Source organism: Pleuronectes platessa, chromosome 19, assembly GCF_947347685.1.
Source record: "Pleuronectes platessa chromosome 19, fPlePla1.1, whole genome shotgun sequence".
Classification (NCBI taxonomy): Eukaryota; Metazoa; Chordata; class Actinopteri; order Pleuronectiformes; family Pleuronectidae; genus Pleuronectes; species Pleuronectes platessa.
In genome coordinates this window covers 8,823,507-8,839,540 of record NC_070644.1, presented here as the reverse complement: position 1 = coordinate 8,839,540, position 16,034 = coordinate 8,823,507, and the positions used below count along the sequence as shown (strand labels likewise).

The 16,034-nt window shown below is 43.1% G+C and overlaps 1 protein-coding gene across 2 annotated transcripts; it reads left to right on the top strand.

Annotated features, from left to right (window-relative positions):
* The first annotated feature begins 475 nt into the window (after positions 1 to 475).
* Positions 476 to 15,701, top strand: ark2ca (arkadia (RNF111) C-terminal like ring finger ubiquitin ligase 2Ca). 2 transcript variants are annotated; one of them, XM_053411803.1, is made up of 8 exons: positions 476 to 608; positions 8,370 to 8,670; positions 8,757 to 8,882; positions 9,016 to 9,145; positions 9,764 to 9,868; positions 10,442 to 10,534; positions 10,636 to 10,736; positions 11,742 to 15,701. In XM_053411803.1, exons 1-8 carry the CDS (start codon positions 548 to 550, stop codon positions 11,857 to 11,859), a joined length of 1,035 nt encoding a protein of 344 aa, XP_053267778.1. In that variant the 5' UTR covers positions 476 to 547; the 3' UTR covers positions 11,860 to 15,701. The 2 variants fall into 2 exon arrangements, with proteins under 2 accessions (XP_053267778.1, XP_053267777.1); XM_053411802.1 differs by having other exon boundaries at positions 10,439 to 10,534.
* Positions 15,702 to 16,034: the final 333 nt, after the last annotated feature.

The window sequence follows — 16,034 nt, the reverse complement described above, 5'->3', positions numbered from 1 at the left end:
CGTTTTTCTTCTTTACGTGATAGTACTTTAGCTGATTTAATCACTGAAAAGGATCAATATTTGGATTGATTATCTGTAATCCTATCCCTGATATTGCATAGTACCAGATTCTAAGCAAATTGAATGGTGTGACCTCTTTACATACAGTCTATGTCCCTGCAGAATGATCTGTTGCAGATTTTCATTTTAATTCCTCCATGAGACCCATCGTGTGTGTGACATAATCGTGGCAGAGCTGAATAATCAGTGTGAATGAAAGCTAACGAGGGGCCATGTTTACTTGAGGAGGCAGCAGCACCTCCTCTGGGCTGCAGGCTTCAGTGTGGACGGAGGGGGCGGACAGTCCCCGCCCCCGCGCGGCTCCCATTGGCGGAGCTGTCTGCCACAGCCGGAGGCTCCTGCTCGGGGGGCTCCGCTGATTGGCTGCGCGGGTGTGCGTGTGCAGCCAGCGCAGCCTGTGCGTTTGAACGCGCCGAGCACCGGAGGGGATCATTTCCATGGACCATCTGTCTCGCTGCGGCCGCTGCACAACAAAGAAGGACCCAGGATGGTGTTAGTACATGTTGGATATCTGGTTCTCCCCGTCTTCGGCTCAGTTAGAAATAGAGGTATTTACGAGCTTTTCTATTTCACGTCCTAACCCCGTTAAACCCCGCCGCGTCTCTTCTTCTCTTTCTAAATGTCCTCATGATGTAAACAGAGCTGACACCTGCTAGCGACGAGCGACGAATAATATTAGCCGCGCTGCTAACGGTGGCATCGCGTGTGCGTAGCCGCTTTAAAACGCTCAGACATCTTGTCTGGACCGTGAGTATCGGTGTGTTGCGGTGTTTCGGGGCCTGTTTTCTGGCACCGAATGACCGCAGCTGTCAAACGGCAGCCCCCCGCTTGCTCCGTTTTTTTTAACCCTCCGCTGCCAGCGCGGTCTCCCCCGTGTGCTTCGGGTTCGTGTGTTTACTCGGGACGACACCCGGAGCTCGACACCGCCACATTTACTAGCACCGCTTCATTTGCTATTAAGACCCGCGACTGTGTGTATTTGTGTGTAATCTGGCCGTGCACGCTGCTGACAACATGACAAGGGTTGTTTGCCCCTTTGTGTGGCATCCAGTGTGTTGTTCCCCCCCCCCCCCCCCCCCTCCTCCTCTCCTCCTCTCCTCGTAGTTCTCATGTTAACACGTTTTAACATGATTCTTTTCTATTAACTCATCCTTTTACTCCAGTTTAGTGTCGCAGTGTGCCTCAGGTTTAATACAGAGAGGTTATAAAATGGTGGCAGTTTGCCTCCGATCCTAAAAATACACAATGAAAAACGCTGCAGCAGCGAGAACAGCCTAACGGTAGAACAACCACAGTCGTTCGATTGGACATAACAGCATTAATATCATCCTCCATCGCAGCACTAGGCTATCTGTGTTGATTATGTAATAATAGCAGTAAGAACAAGAATAGACTGATTGTTAAAACTACATGCAGTAGCACCAATGATTTCATTGTGCTTTTATTTGTGTTCTTTTTTCCTGTTCCATAGTATCGAGGCTGGCTCTACATTCCGCATTTCTCAGACCTTTGTCCCCCTCCATTGTGTAGCTAACGATCATCTGCTGCTGTCTGCCGTAGCCTCTGCCTGTTCTCTGCATCTAGCTGTATTGTGAACCCCCTTCTTCCTCATTTCCTCTTTTCCATCTGAAGACGACATTGGCATTAAAACAAACCAAACCGAGTTCCCACTCATACCGTATCCTTCTGTGTAACCGACTAAAGAATAACACCTTCTGTAGTAAGCAGTTTGTCTCTATTTAAACTGTCATGTTGCTCTTTAGTGAATAACCCATTGTAGCGTTTAGACTTTTTACTACAGACTGTCATTGTGATTCTCCCATTCAGTGTGGATAGACTACATTCTGCTGTAAATTTCTGTAAAGTGGATACATTTTGATCCCCCCCCCTCCCTTATTTGATCACAGCCAGGCTTGATCAAACCCTTTGGATATTTGTGTCCATCCCCTGTTTTGCCAAGTACCAGCTTTTGTCATCTACAAAATTGCTCGTATGATCACCTACTCTAAACCAATTTTTTACCGATAATCCCGCTTTTTTCTAACATTCACCAATTGGCTTGTTCTCGCAGCGCTGAAATTACAGTGATTTGTGTGGTGTTATTTTCACCTCTGATGGTCCACTGCACCTGCTGTAGTGCAAAGCGTCCAAACGGCTGGTCACCATCCTATCCATGTGTGAAAGCCTTTGTTCATGCGAGCTGAATTGATTCTGTCAGTCACAATAAATTGGCGAGACTCAGGTCTAACTCATCTTGCCATTTTGAAACCCCCCCCCCCCCTCACCACTATCATTCACAGCCCCCTCTTAAGTCTTCTCCTCAGACACTTCCAGAATGCTATCCATTTTACAGGGATGTGTATATCCTGCACTTCTGTAGAACTCCTTTTAGAATCAAAATGTCTTTTTATTCTTTGGTTGTGGTTCTTTCTATCTTATGTTCTTGTATTAGATCCTAATGCATGGTCATTTTATACTTTTGTTTTTCCACATTGAACAGCAGATTCCAATGTAATCTTTGTGTAGAGATGCCCCTGCTGTACTGAAATGTGCTGTAAGCATACACATCTACTCATTGGATGCTGCTTCTGTTCTGTTAACCCTACAGAGAGCATGGTCGGGCCTTGCCTTTGGTCTTTATTTGCATGATATTATTCTGGTTATATTACTCTTATTATTACTATTATCACACAGTGCCACACATACTAATATTTTCCAATAAAGACTGTAGTTTTCTTCCTAACCTTCAGTGTGCTTTTTGCTGATTTCCATGTGTTCCTCCCTTCCTCCTTCCACACCGTGCTGTCACTGAGACGGTCCCCTCACTCTCTATGTGCTCTCATTCTCTCAGCTGTCTTTGACAGAGTTTCTTCAAGTTGCTGCTCTGCTTACTTTGGAGTTGGGGCAACCAAATTTTCTGTCCATTCAACAACAAAAAAAGAAAAGCATGTTTATACTGAAACACATCGGCATTGATATTTAATGTTACACGCTTTCATTCCCTCTTATTCCATACACTATTATTTATAAAACTCAACAAAGCCTCCCTCACATCCACTCATTGGTGTTTATTGGTGTTGAGTTAACATTGGAACCACTTTGGGCAAAATGGATAACCTTCTTCAACATGGTAATCTTATATTGGGTAAGATATATTCGGTCATATTATTTACTATTGTCAGTTTTCTGCAAAAGTTGCTTAGAGGAATGTCTGATTTCTAAATAAGATCAAATCAAGGTTAACATGTTGAATACGCTGCTTTGTAATTTATAGCATTGCCTAAATGGAATAATAAAACCAAAGATGTTAAAGGTTTATAAGCCACGGTATATAAATAGCTTGGCAAATGAATCGTCTGAAGGTATATATCAACAATTTGAGGTACTGACTGATTAATAGCTGATTTCAAACAACCCTGGAAGTCTGTCTACCGTTAACACCAGGCTACCTTCTTCAGTAGCTTGTGCAGTTCTTTCTTAATGTGTTATTAAAGGAATAGTTCTACATTTTGGGAACTTTGCTTATTTGCTGTCTGGCAAAGAGACGAAAAGGTTGATACTTCTCTTGTATCTCTATTGTAAATGAGAAGCTATACAGTCCATTAGTTTAGCTTAAACAACTTGATAAGTCATTTGTCCATAGAGAAGGGATAACACATTTATTGCTGAGCTTTGGTGATGCTGATAGGTGGATTTAGTTAGTTTGAAAGATCTAGAGCAGCTCTTTCTTTACTTATATTTATCTGACAGATATCACAACTGACAACCTTTTCATCTGATAACATCTGACAGCAAATATGCAAAATCCCCCAATATGTCCAACTTTTCCTTTCAGAGTCTTCAAATGTGTTGCGTAATGACAAATCCGCTCGGTTCAATCGGTACATTGCAAGTTGTTTGTATGTGAAGCTTTATATCTGTGTAAACTGGTCTGTTTCATCCACTTCCTCTCTCGTTCATGTCGCACAACAGACAACATTAACACACAATCTTAAATCACAGGAAGAAGCAGCCAGGTTGATAATGTGAGATTAAATTCCTATAGTCAAAACTGTGGTGTGTCTGTACCTGGTGACAACAAAAACCTAATGGGACTCGTATTAGATTACAAGTGCAGATAAGACCTAGATAAGACCTGATTATTTATCCCAGGGAGTTAACTGAAAGTGTCAACATAGTGTTTACGGTAGGATCAATGCGCTGTAAAAAAAAGTACTGAATTTTTATGCTAGTCAACAAAATGATTCAGTGTACAAGTTCCATATTTTCCTATATGTTAAGTTTGATCTCTTGGGTTAAGGGGTTTGCGCTCACTGTAAACAAAGCCTTTGCTTCATTGACAAGTGTTAAATCTGGGCAGTACGCGCAGCACAGGCTCGGGTGTTATTCATTTGGACTATTTCACTGCACATTTTAAATTTGAGACTCAGCACTTTGAGGCGTTTTAAAGCGGGGGACTCCTTACTGGCCCGCTCCAGCCACATGAGCCATACATCTGTTCACAATGTCTGAAATAGTCCTGAGTTATTTATGTGCAGAGTCTGGAGACACAAGGTGTGGCTGAGAAGTAGCCATATGTTGCTCTACAACTTCTTGCCAGCGACTGCAGCAACAGACTTTTAAAATAACCCAGCAGCTGTAATACATATGTTAATCCACAGTAGCTGCACGGCTACAGACCTTGTTAGCATCAGATTTTTTGTCTTCCTCCCACCATGCCCTTATGTGACCCATGCACTGTAGAATCAAGGTCAGCGAGTGCAGACATTAGCCAATATGTGTGCATGTTTTCAGTCCAGCTGTACATCGCAGAGGCCGATTCCTTTTAGTACCACTCTGTAATGGTTTGTGTGCGGGGCCGTGATATCAGCAGGTGTGGGGACGGGTTTCAATGAAAAACAGCTAGCACACAGCTCGGAGCATTCCATGATGGAGGACAACCAGACTAGGAAGAAGACAGGATTATGTTTAGAAAAGGAGGTGTGATTGTAAAGCTGCAGCGATGGCAGCGGGAGGGAGGGAGGGTGGGAGGGAGAGGGAGACAGGTTTAATGTCAGACTGCTGCAGTCGCTGGTGGGCGGTGCTTCCGGGCTGTCACTCACACAGGGGACGCCATGCTGCAGCCACACCGTGGGGGAGGGGCTGCCTGTGCAGCAGCTCAGGGGTGAGGAGAGGTGGATGAGAGCATGTGTGTGTCTGTGCAAGGGGTGGGGGTCCGTCCTGCACCAACCAGGCATTTTGTGTCTGTCCGTCAAAGTGAAAGCAGGGACGTATAAAGAGTAAGAGCCCCAGTGCTGCTGGGAGCCCTGCAGTATGTCAAACATTAATGTCAGCGGCTGATTCTGCAGAGGAGCCCACAGACAAATAATTTGACATTTACTTTAAGCTCCACACAGCATCCAGTGTTACCAGGTCACAAGTTTCATACAATAGTGACGCACAGCCTTTTTACCAAATCAAACCAACAGTCTGCCATTTCTGCTCTACTTCCTCAGCCAAATGTTTTCAGTCTGCCAGTGGCTCTCAAGCTTCATTGGCTTCACATGTCCTGAGGCGAAATGTCAACGAAGCAAAACAACAATCATGCATATACAGTATGCCATATTAGGAATAACTGAAGAATAAATGTATAGCGAGACATTTGGGGAAATCGGCTTATTCTCTATTTGTGGGAGAACGAGAGAACATTTGGAAGATCCAATGTTAAATACGAAGCTGCAACCAGAGGCTACTTAGAACAAATACTGGAGCCCGGAGGAAACGGCTCACCCAGCTCACAAAAAAGCTCACAAAATGATATGTATTATTATATTGTTTTTGTTTGATTTATACAAACCCTGGAGTGCACAGCTATTTCTTTGGTGAAAAACAGAGCACCACGTTATCCCCATAAAACAACCAATTGTTGCGTTGTCACTTTGGATTTTGTATGAATTAAATAATACATACTCTGGAGATGCTACGCTGTAGAGAGCAAGGCCTTCTGTTTACCCCTGTTTCCAGTCTTTGTGCTAAGCTAAGCTTTATATTATATATACATATTTATATTAATCATAAGAGTGGTATCAGTGTTCTGATATCGTTCCCTGACAGAATAAATATATAGTCAAAAAGGCAAACTATTCCTATCAATAAATAAAAATAAATAAACATATAATCACTTGTATGTAAGAGATGAGGGATTTTGTTGAGTAACGATTATAATGATTACAGATGGTAATTTGCAAATGTGATCTGAAGCCTGTGAACTAGCTTTAGTTAATGACATTTGTCAGCAAGTGCTTAATTTATCACAAACCATTAGGTAATAACTTAATCCTCCCACTTACTCATATTAGACACAGTGTCATTAGTATGACTGTTAGAAAGTCCACATTTAATCTAACAGACCTTTTTCACAGCAGCCATCTTGACATGAAATAGCAGGTAAACGCAGGTGTCGTATTAAATTAGGCTCGACCTGAACAGATTGTACTTTCATGTGGTGTCTAATTCTAACATAATTCTTCAGTCAACTCTAAATAAGCTATTAATTTGAGCTTGTTAAATGTTACACCTCACAGGCTCGTTTCAGACAATACAGATGTTTTTATGATTCATTTATTCGCTCTAAACAAACATACACAACATTTTTTGTTTACAGCGTCCATATGTTTTCCACATTTAGACGGAACAGCAATGCCACAACTGGAGAAAATGAGACCTTCTGCACAACACAAAAATGACCGTCTGTCATAATAATCGTCTTTTTAAGATGTCAACACAAAATCCTCGTCTTTATCATCTTAATTTAAAGGAAAAGTTCACTATTTTGGCCGATGCTTTTGTTTGCTTTCCAGCAGGGAGCTTGGTGAGTAGATTGATACGACTCTAATGTTGGATTGTTAAACAGAAAGCCACAGTCAGACGCTGATTAGCTTAGCACAAAGACTGGAAACAAGGAGAAATAGTTTATTTGTGCAAAATCTGCCTTTAACACCTCTAAAGAACGATTATTGTATTTATACAAAACCTTGTAGGACCTTAATATAAACCATGTTTACCTCCTACTCCGCTTGAAACAACAACAACAACATGATAGATAGATAGATAGATTACTTTATTCATCCCAGAGGGGAAATTAAGTCGTCATAGCAGCCGGTACATTTGAATACAATAAAATACAATACAATACAATACAATAGAATAAAATATAAAATATAAAATATAAAATATTGCGGTAGAAAGAATAAAAACAGAAACACAAGATAAAATATATACATATAGTAGATTTCCTCCAAAATATTCAACTCAAAGTGATTGGATCTATTTCCAGGCCTTTGAAAAGGCACAACACAGTGGTATTGTAACATCCACTCTGTACAGTCCATCCTCCACACCCTGTGGTCGGCGTCCTGCTTCAGAAACCCAGTAATGTGAAAGCTCGTAATTGGAAGTTGAAGTATGAACTGTGTGTCCCCACCGCACCCTCCTCCCAACCCGCCTCTCGCCGAACTCGGAGTAATTTGCATCGATTGTTCTGTGCAGGGGGGGGAGACTCAGTCTGGACCGCGCTGCACAATCTCACGTCGCCTCCACCTCTGATAGGAGGCTTGATGGGGGAGGGTGAAACCGGAGGCAAGATAATCTCTTGAGCCCACCTCGGTTGTTGTGGTTATCAGACTCAGCGAGGGTTTCAATCAGAACGAGACAGTTTAATCTATGATCCACCAAACTGCAGATATAATATAGAAACTACATGTAATAAAGTGACTGGAGATCACAGGCTGCAGACGACCCCTTCGGTGTTGTAGATCTCAGAACCACCCCGGGCTCTTAGTGAAACTCCCTCCTCCCTGCTGGCTGAATCCTGGGGAGCGGACAGACAGGCCACTGGGTACAATCTGTCCGTGGGTTTAGAAGGTGCTCCACAGGGGTCTTAGTGTGTGTGTGTGTGTGTGTGTGTGTGTGTGTGTGTGTGTGTGTGTGTGTGTGTGTGTGTGTGTGTGTGTGTGTGTGTGTGTGTGTGTGTGTGTGTGTGTGTGTGTGTGTGTGTGTGTGTGTGTGTGTGTGTGTGTGTGTGTGTGCGTGTGTCATCCATCTGTTGGTTTGTCTGCTTTGTCTCTTCCTGTGTCTGTATGTTCTCTCTGTGGGATAAGTTGTATGTTTTTAAATGTATTTGTGTGTGTGTGTGAGAGAGAGGCAGAAATCAAGTGTGTGTGCATGTATTTATGTGTTCTTCATTTGTTCGTCTGCATCTCTGTGTGTTGTTTGTATGGTTGGGAGTAATCTCTGGCTCAATTCTCATCACTCGGATCTATTCCCCACAGGAGCACACTTCACCAGGCATCACAATAGCCATGCTACCTCCTGCCGACACTTTCACCTGGGCGCTCCCCAGGCGCCCATCTCAGCCGAGTTCCCTCTGGGACACACCAGCCAGCCCCCTCAGACGGGCCTGGCCACCCACCTGCCCCCGGCGCACCATCCGCCCCTCACTGCCCTGCCCGCACCCCCCCAGTTCCAGGATGTGCCGGGGCCTCCATTCCTACCTCAGGCCTTACACCAGCAATACCTCATCCAGCAGCAGCTTCTTGAAGCGCAGCACCGCAGGATCCTCCCGCACTCCAGGTAAAACTAGTCTACATGCAAATAACACACACTCACACATTCTGTCTACTCATAGAACCAAGTCTAACGTATCTGTGTTATTCTAGAAGAACCCAGGAGCGTATTCCCCTGAACCCTCACCGACTGCGTTCAGGCTACGAGTTCTCCCCTCCCCTCCATGTTCCACAGCCAATGACACAGCAGCCGCGGTACCTGGCCGAAGGCACTGACTGGTGAGTCCCCGCCGGAGATAAACGAGTGTGAATTATCTTGATGCCTTTGTCTCGGCACCCTTCTGTCTGTCTGTCACATCACCCTAGCATGGGTGACAGTGTTGATTTAGCCGCCTGTCTGTCTGCCCTGCAGGGACCTGAGTGTGGACGCGGGCATCTCTCACCACCAGTACCAGCTCCAGCAGCTCCCTCAGCACTATCAGCATTACCTGGCCTCCCCTCGCATGCACCACTTCCCCAGGAACACATCCTCCGCACAAGTGGTAGGTGGTATTCTGCCCTGCTATCATTTATTTCAAATGTTCTATTTGCTAGTTAGAGCTTTCTCCATTGAGCTGATGCTTTCAAACAAGGATGGTAAATGAACTGTAGAGCTTTAAGGGTCTTGTCAATCAGGAGAAGGTTTGAGGTATCTTTATTATCCCTGAGGGGCAATTAAATGTTTAGCCAACATGAACCATATACTTCAAAGCATATAATAACAAGAAATACATCAAAAATACAAGTACATCACAGTGAGACATTTGAAAGGCTGATGGCCGCAGGGATAAATTACCTTTTAAATCTGTTAGTTCTGCATCTTGGCAGATTGAATCTACGGCCAGATGGAAGAATAAAAACTCAATATGAAATGTTTAAGATTGTTCGGGCCTTCCTTTAAATCTCGACCTTGCTCAGTTGATGAAGGTCATTTAGGGTCGCGTCGCATTTGCAGCACCTAGCGGCAGTTTCTTACTTTTTAGGGTTTTACAAACAGAGGTGCTTGTGTCACACTTTGCATTCTCCAAAACAAGGCAGATACATTCAAAGAACAGCGAGGACCTGTTTTCCTCTGCAGGATTATCAGTGCTGTTAAATGACGAGGAGCTCTCTTTTGCCAGGTCGTGCATGAAATCAGAAACTACCCGTACCCCCAGCTGCACCTGTTGGCCCTGCAAAGTCTGAATCCCTCGAGGCACGCCACTGCTGTGCGAGAGAGTTACGAGGTAAATTTATCCCTGAATACGCTCCGTACACTTTCCTCCCTCGGTCGATCCAAACCAGAACATCCTTGTTACTTGAAAACAAACTTTGAAACTCTCGAACCAACATTTTTATTTAGTCTATCAGAGATTTGTACCTTTTTATCTTTTTGTTTTATTGCTTTTGTTGTTTGCATTTATTTGCTCTCACGTAGTGTCATCCATTTCTTTTTATTGTTCTATCCCTTTTATTTGTGTTGTCTGCCTTCACTTGATGCTGTCTTTTTATTACTTTTATGTGAATGCATTTTTGCGATTGAGTTTGTGTGTCTGCTTTGTCTGTCAAAGCACTTTGTAAACCCTGCTTTTAAAGGTGCTATATAAATGAAGTTATTATTATCGATAACAATAAAATGATTATAGAGAAATTCATCGCTCCATACTGTTTTACTCCTGCTGATGAGTAATCTCCCTTAAAGTTCCCTTAGGAAATGAGGTCTAACTCATTTCTAGTGTTTTTAAGCACTTTTAGGGGTGTTGACAAAAACACGGTCCATTTAGTATCGGTTATTTGATTGTAATGTTTTCCCCCAGGAGCTGTTGCAGCTTGAAGACCGGCTGGGGAGTGTAAGCAGAGGAGCTGTTCAGACGACCATCGAGAGATTCACCTTTCCACACAAATACAAGAAGGTTGGACAGATAATAACAGACATGGACATTACTGAATGTTTTCTCATTGGCTTGAATGGCTCCCATTGACTGTTTGTCTCTATATTGTGACCTGATCACAGAGAAAGCCCCTGCATCTGAAGATCGGGGAGGAGGAGGAAACCGATGTGGATGAGAAGTGTACGATCTGTCTGTCTATGCTGGAGGACGCCGAGGACGTCAGGTCAGAAACGTTTTCACGGAAACAACAGTTTTCTTTCAAACTTAAAATGATGCTTGCATTTTGTTTCTCGTGCAGAGATAGATTGCAGAATTGATACTTGGGATGTTAAAGCCAAAGTGTACAAATCTAAATTTTCAGGGGATTATATCTGGAGACTATTTCTTATTTCTGAGCCGTTGTCAGGCAACCAGTCTATGTTGCAGCCAAGAAACAGTCTCGCACAGATAAACTCCCTCCAGTACATTTACACTTCTGTCTTTCTATGGATTAAACAAACACACATCTAAATCGATGAGCTCTACTGGTGCTAGTGGGCATTTTTACAGAGCCAGGCTTGTTTCTCCAGTTTTGGATCTAAACTGATTGCGTCTTTTTCGGTCACTGATTTGTCAGGCTCCTCTCACATGTCCCCCATCCTGAAGCAAACAACCAGCATTTGCCTCAGCTACCTGTGTAGAACGTGACACAATATATTACAAGCACTGCTGTTGTCTTTAACAGCTATCAGCTGTTGTGCAGTTAAATTCAGCGTTTTACAATGATATAACTGCTGAAATGTGTAAGAGACCAGATTTCAAACTCTGGTGTGGACAGAGGTCGTTTCAGTCCAAATAAACAGTTTTCATACGTAATCGAAATGGTATGTATGTATGTAGCATAAGTCACCTCCAAACGATGGCCCTTTTTACAAGCACTGACTAGAGCACATGGATTTACACAGGCAGTTAAACCCGAGCTGGGGTGGGAGAATGTAGGGGATAGAGAAAAGTGCTGTGGGACGAGGAGAGAGTCGGTTTACAACATACGGATCCTCAGCTGTCCGAGAGGCGTGTGGGACTCAGGCCGGACCGAAGTCCTCTCTGCGTGCCTGAAGGAACTAAATTAACTCCCTGCAGGTTTAAGAAGTTCCGTTGCAGAAGCACATAGTTGTCTGCACCGCTGAGACTCATGCTTGTCCCTGTGAATCAACGTTGACCCTGTCTCTTTCTCTTCTCCGTCCTGCAGGAGACTGCCCTGCATGCACCTCTTCCACCAGGGCTGCGTGGACCAATGGCTGGCCACCAGCAGGAAGTGTCCAATCTGCCGCGTTGACATCGAAACACAGCTGAACCCTGAGAGCTGATGAGATTCAGACAGCGCACGCACACACACCCCCCTCCACACACTTGTCAATCACCGTCGTGTGGTTCCACGCTTTCTTCCACCCCATCCCCCCCCACACCCAACTGTCGGGTGCTTTGCCAAATGTCTCCAGACGTCATGTGACATCACCACCCTCCTTCTGACTCATGCTTTACTGAGCCAAGCCAGGATAACTAACTGCACGAGAGGCTGCGACAGAGTCTCTTTTATATAGAAGCACATCCTTCTGGAAGCAAAAGACATGCAAACACACACACACTCACACACACACACAGACACACACAGTCATGTACACAGGGTTTACTTGTAGCTTGCTGCTTGTCAGTTGGGTGTTGTTGCTGTGGTAGTGTTGTACTGTAGGTAGCCCCGGGCTGTGTAGCATGTCCTTAAAGCCATGACTTAATGTCCCGAGAGTGGAATCATAACCCCACAGTGAGCTGGCTACTTTCTCCCTCTCTCATACATGTATTATGAGAGAGTGTATTATACATATACATATATGTATAATACACACACATTTATATATATATATATATATATATATGTATATATATATATATTTCTCTCTTTTCACACACACTTCAACATGAATATTCTGCCACACAAGAAAGCTTACCAGAAACTAAATGCTCTGATGCCATGTTTACCTAAAGATCATTTGTGGTCGTAGTAGAGTAGCAGTAACCAACAAGTGATATCTGGTGCACAGACGCCCTCCTGGTGGGCGAGCGCCAGCCTAGCTGAGTGTTTTACTTCTATCATGCAGCTTTGACATTTTTGCAATACAGTCGTACATTTACCTTTGGGTTGGTGTCATGTGAGATGGTGTCGTGTGAGTAGGTCTCTCTGTCACTGCCGCATAAAACCCAGCCCGGTGACTTGAGTCGTTGCGTGTGTTTTTAACATTTAAAAAAAAAAAGAAAAAATAGGTAGAGAGTATTTTACCAAAATGAATTTTTGTTTTCACAGTGTAGCTTCAACCTGACGACACGTCTGTGCTCGGCCCTGCTGTGAGTGTGTGGATGTGGCAAACTAAAAGTGTGGGTGTTGGAAAAAGTACAAATGTGAGTGTGTGAGTTTAAGGGTTTCAGGCAACAGGTAGACTCACTGTAGGTTAATGGCCACTGGAGCGCTTATACAACACGAAGCCCAAAAAAAAAAAAAAAAACAGGGGGATGAATAAAAGAAAGTATCGTGCACTGCCGAGCGAGGTGGGAGGAAGATTGAGCCGCTTTGGTACCTGCACCTTCATCTTGGCGCCGGGCCAGTGGCAGAACGTCGTGAGCTAAAAAAAATGCATGTTTCATCGTCGAGTCGGGCTGTGAGCTTTGCAAGTGTTACTCCATTTTAAGGGTGCAGAGACGGCTGTGCATGACTTAGTGATTACTTCTCGATACTAACGAAGAAACAAAAAAAAAAACGAACACGGCGTCAGATCCCCTGACTTGTAGCGTGCGTGCATCTCGTCCCCCTTTGGGCGGCGAAACATCGGGATCCTCTTTCGATGGGAACCTTTTGGCCTAAAGAACAAACACATGTGACAGTAGTTACGGTGACAAGTAGTTCTGTTCACTCGGTATTGCATTTGGTTCATATTTAGGTATAGATTCATGCAGTGTTTTCAGCAGAGAGAAGAGCTTGTGTATTGATCTCGTGTATTTGTGTGACAGACCTCCCCTCGTGGTTGCTATGCTGGTTGCTATGCTGTATTGCTAGAACATGTAGAACGTGGTGTGACGGAGGCAGCCTCCCTCTCCCAGTGCACACAGACGTGAGACGACACGGCAGCAGGGGGAACACTCAGGCTGCTCGATCCAGTCTCGCCTGCTTTCACTTCGGTTCACAGGTCCCTGCGTGTTAATTGCTGCTCTGAGGACCCTCGCCGTCCTACGCACTGTGATGATTAAGAATAAGACTTGGCCCAGAGTCTCTTTCAGGCCAAGGACCAATCAAAACAGGATCCACTTCTCCCTGTCTTGTGCACTGCCAGTGTCGACACTGCCTCCTCCTGTAGTGGAGTCATCCGTGATGAAGTTTTCATAGTTTACACAGGGTGTTGTCAGTTGAGATGCCTTAAGTATTTAACAATCATAATTTATTACTAACTGTAGATATTGTGGGTATGTATTTAATTTTGTATAGTTTTTTTTTTCTGGGGGGGGCGACGGAATCATAATTTATTTATTTAGAAATAACACAAAAAATGCTATGAAAAAAAAACAATTACCTCATTTTTGCATTGTTTTAAATAGGAATGCTTTGCATGCAGTTGTACTTTTTGGAACACTGAAACGAAAACAACAAAAAAAACACGATTCACCCTGCTGTTTGACCTCCACAAGCTGGCTGCGCGATGTTTACTGTCCAAGGCTGAGCTACTGAGCCCGCTCTCCCTCTCTCTCGCTCTCTCTCTCTCTGTCTCTCTCTCTCTCGCTCTCTCTATCGCTCTCTCTCTCGCTCTCTCTGTCTCTCTCTCATGTGGTGCTGTGGATCTTGGTTACATTCCATTCAATGCAATTTCTCAGATCCCCCATGCTGTGATGTAGTGGACAAACTGCAATGAAGTGAATTGGTTTTAGTTTGTGACTTCTCTTTTCTTTTGTTTTGCACTCACTTGTTTAAATATGGGAACCCTCTCACTGGCAAAAAGGTAGTTTCGATAATTTCAAATTATCACTAAGAACTCTGGCTTTTTTTTAATTTTATTTTAAATTTTCATTTTTAATGCTCTGCTTCTCACAATGCACTATGGGTCTTAATGATGATCACCTGTGAAGCATGTTCCTTCGCTTTAACACTTTTGTGTCGATCTCGTTTCATTTGAATTTCTCTGGTGTTTCTCTTCAGTTTGTTTTTTCCAGACTAGTTTGTAGACTTACGCATAACAAGTGCCTCGCTCTAAGTGTTAGGAGATATTTCCATATGACTGAAACCATTAACAATCAATCCACGAAGCCACCATGCCTTATTGGTCGCCCGGTTAATTGAAAGAATGGGTCACGAAGGAGCTACGACAACATTTGACAGGTGTCTACAAAAGCCATTTTCCTCAAAAACTTCCAGTCAAAATGTCCAAAATAGCTGTGGGGAAATAGTTTTAAAAAGGCATCTTTCACTGTGGACTTTACAAAAACTCCACTCACCTTTCGCTCCTTCATTTCTCCCTATCTCCCATCTCCTATTCTCTCCATTACTTCTTTTGATTTCACCGTCCATCCCTCCTCTCTGGATCTATCCTCTGTTTCCTTTCACAGTCTAAAAGGAAGGCAAGGATTTTAAAGCACAACCTTTTTCTAAAAATGCATGTTTTCTCAGGTTTCAATATAGTCTCAATGGTTTAATAGTATATGGTGAAAATATATACAAAGAATATAACAGAAAAAAAAACTATTAATTTTGTTGCTGCTTGAATCTGAAAAACAACACTGAAGAGAAAAATCCCAAAAAGTGCCAGTGAAAGGGCTGCCGCCATCCTCGTATGAAAATCTGCTGTTTAGCTGTGACTGCGCAATGTTTTTCAATATAGGATATTTTATCTGAAAATAGAACTATTTATCATTAATATTAAAGCAATAGCGCATTAGTGGTGATGAGTGTGTTAATGAAGAAATGGATGAGCATATTATGGGTAAATGTTAGATTCACATTTGGTGGAATTTTGTACTTTATTTATTATTACTAATAATAATAATAACGGTGATGATTTCAAAAGTTGCATTGCTAAACCCAAACTGTTCTGTTTTTTTAATTTGAATTTAATTTCATGGCTTGTATATTATCCTTTTGTATGTGCTCTTTTTGTAATAAATTGGATAAAATGGACTTGTTTTCGACTCTTTTGTAATGGACTCAACTTCCCCCTAAGATGTGGATGTAATGGGAGCCTTTGATACCTAAGAGGCTACTGATTGGTTGGTGAGAAAAAAGCAAAATGCTAAATTTACGACTTTAACATCACGTTTCTAAGGACGTTTAAACAAAAAAACAACAGGTGTAAAAGTCTCCTCTGACCTATGGACCAAAACTTAGTATGACCACATTAGGTGGTCTCGGTCCAGATCAAAGTGAACCTTGGTTCTGTTCGTTTACTTTGAATAGTTCGGACTTTCGGACAAAGTGCAGGAAGTTGAAACTCAATTAAACAACAGAAGAAAA

Bases quoted from the DNA above. Each gene is read 5' to 3' on its own strand.
- ark2ca (XM_053411802.1), top strand. From the start codon at position 548: ATGGTGTTAGTACATGTTGGATATCTGGTTCTCCCCGTCTTCGGCTCA. The intron at 609-8,369 runs GTATTTACGAGC...TATTCCCCACAG, and splicing joins CGGCTCAGTTAGAAATAGAG to GAGCACACTTCACCAGGCAT. The intron at 9,869-10,438 runs GTAAATTTATCC...GTTTTCCCCCAG, and splicing joins CTGTGCGAGAGAGTTACGAG to GAGCTGTTGCAGCTTGAAGA.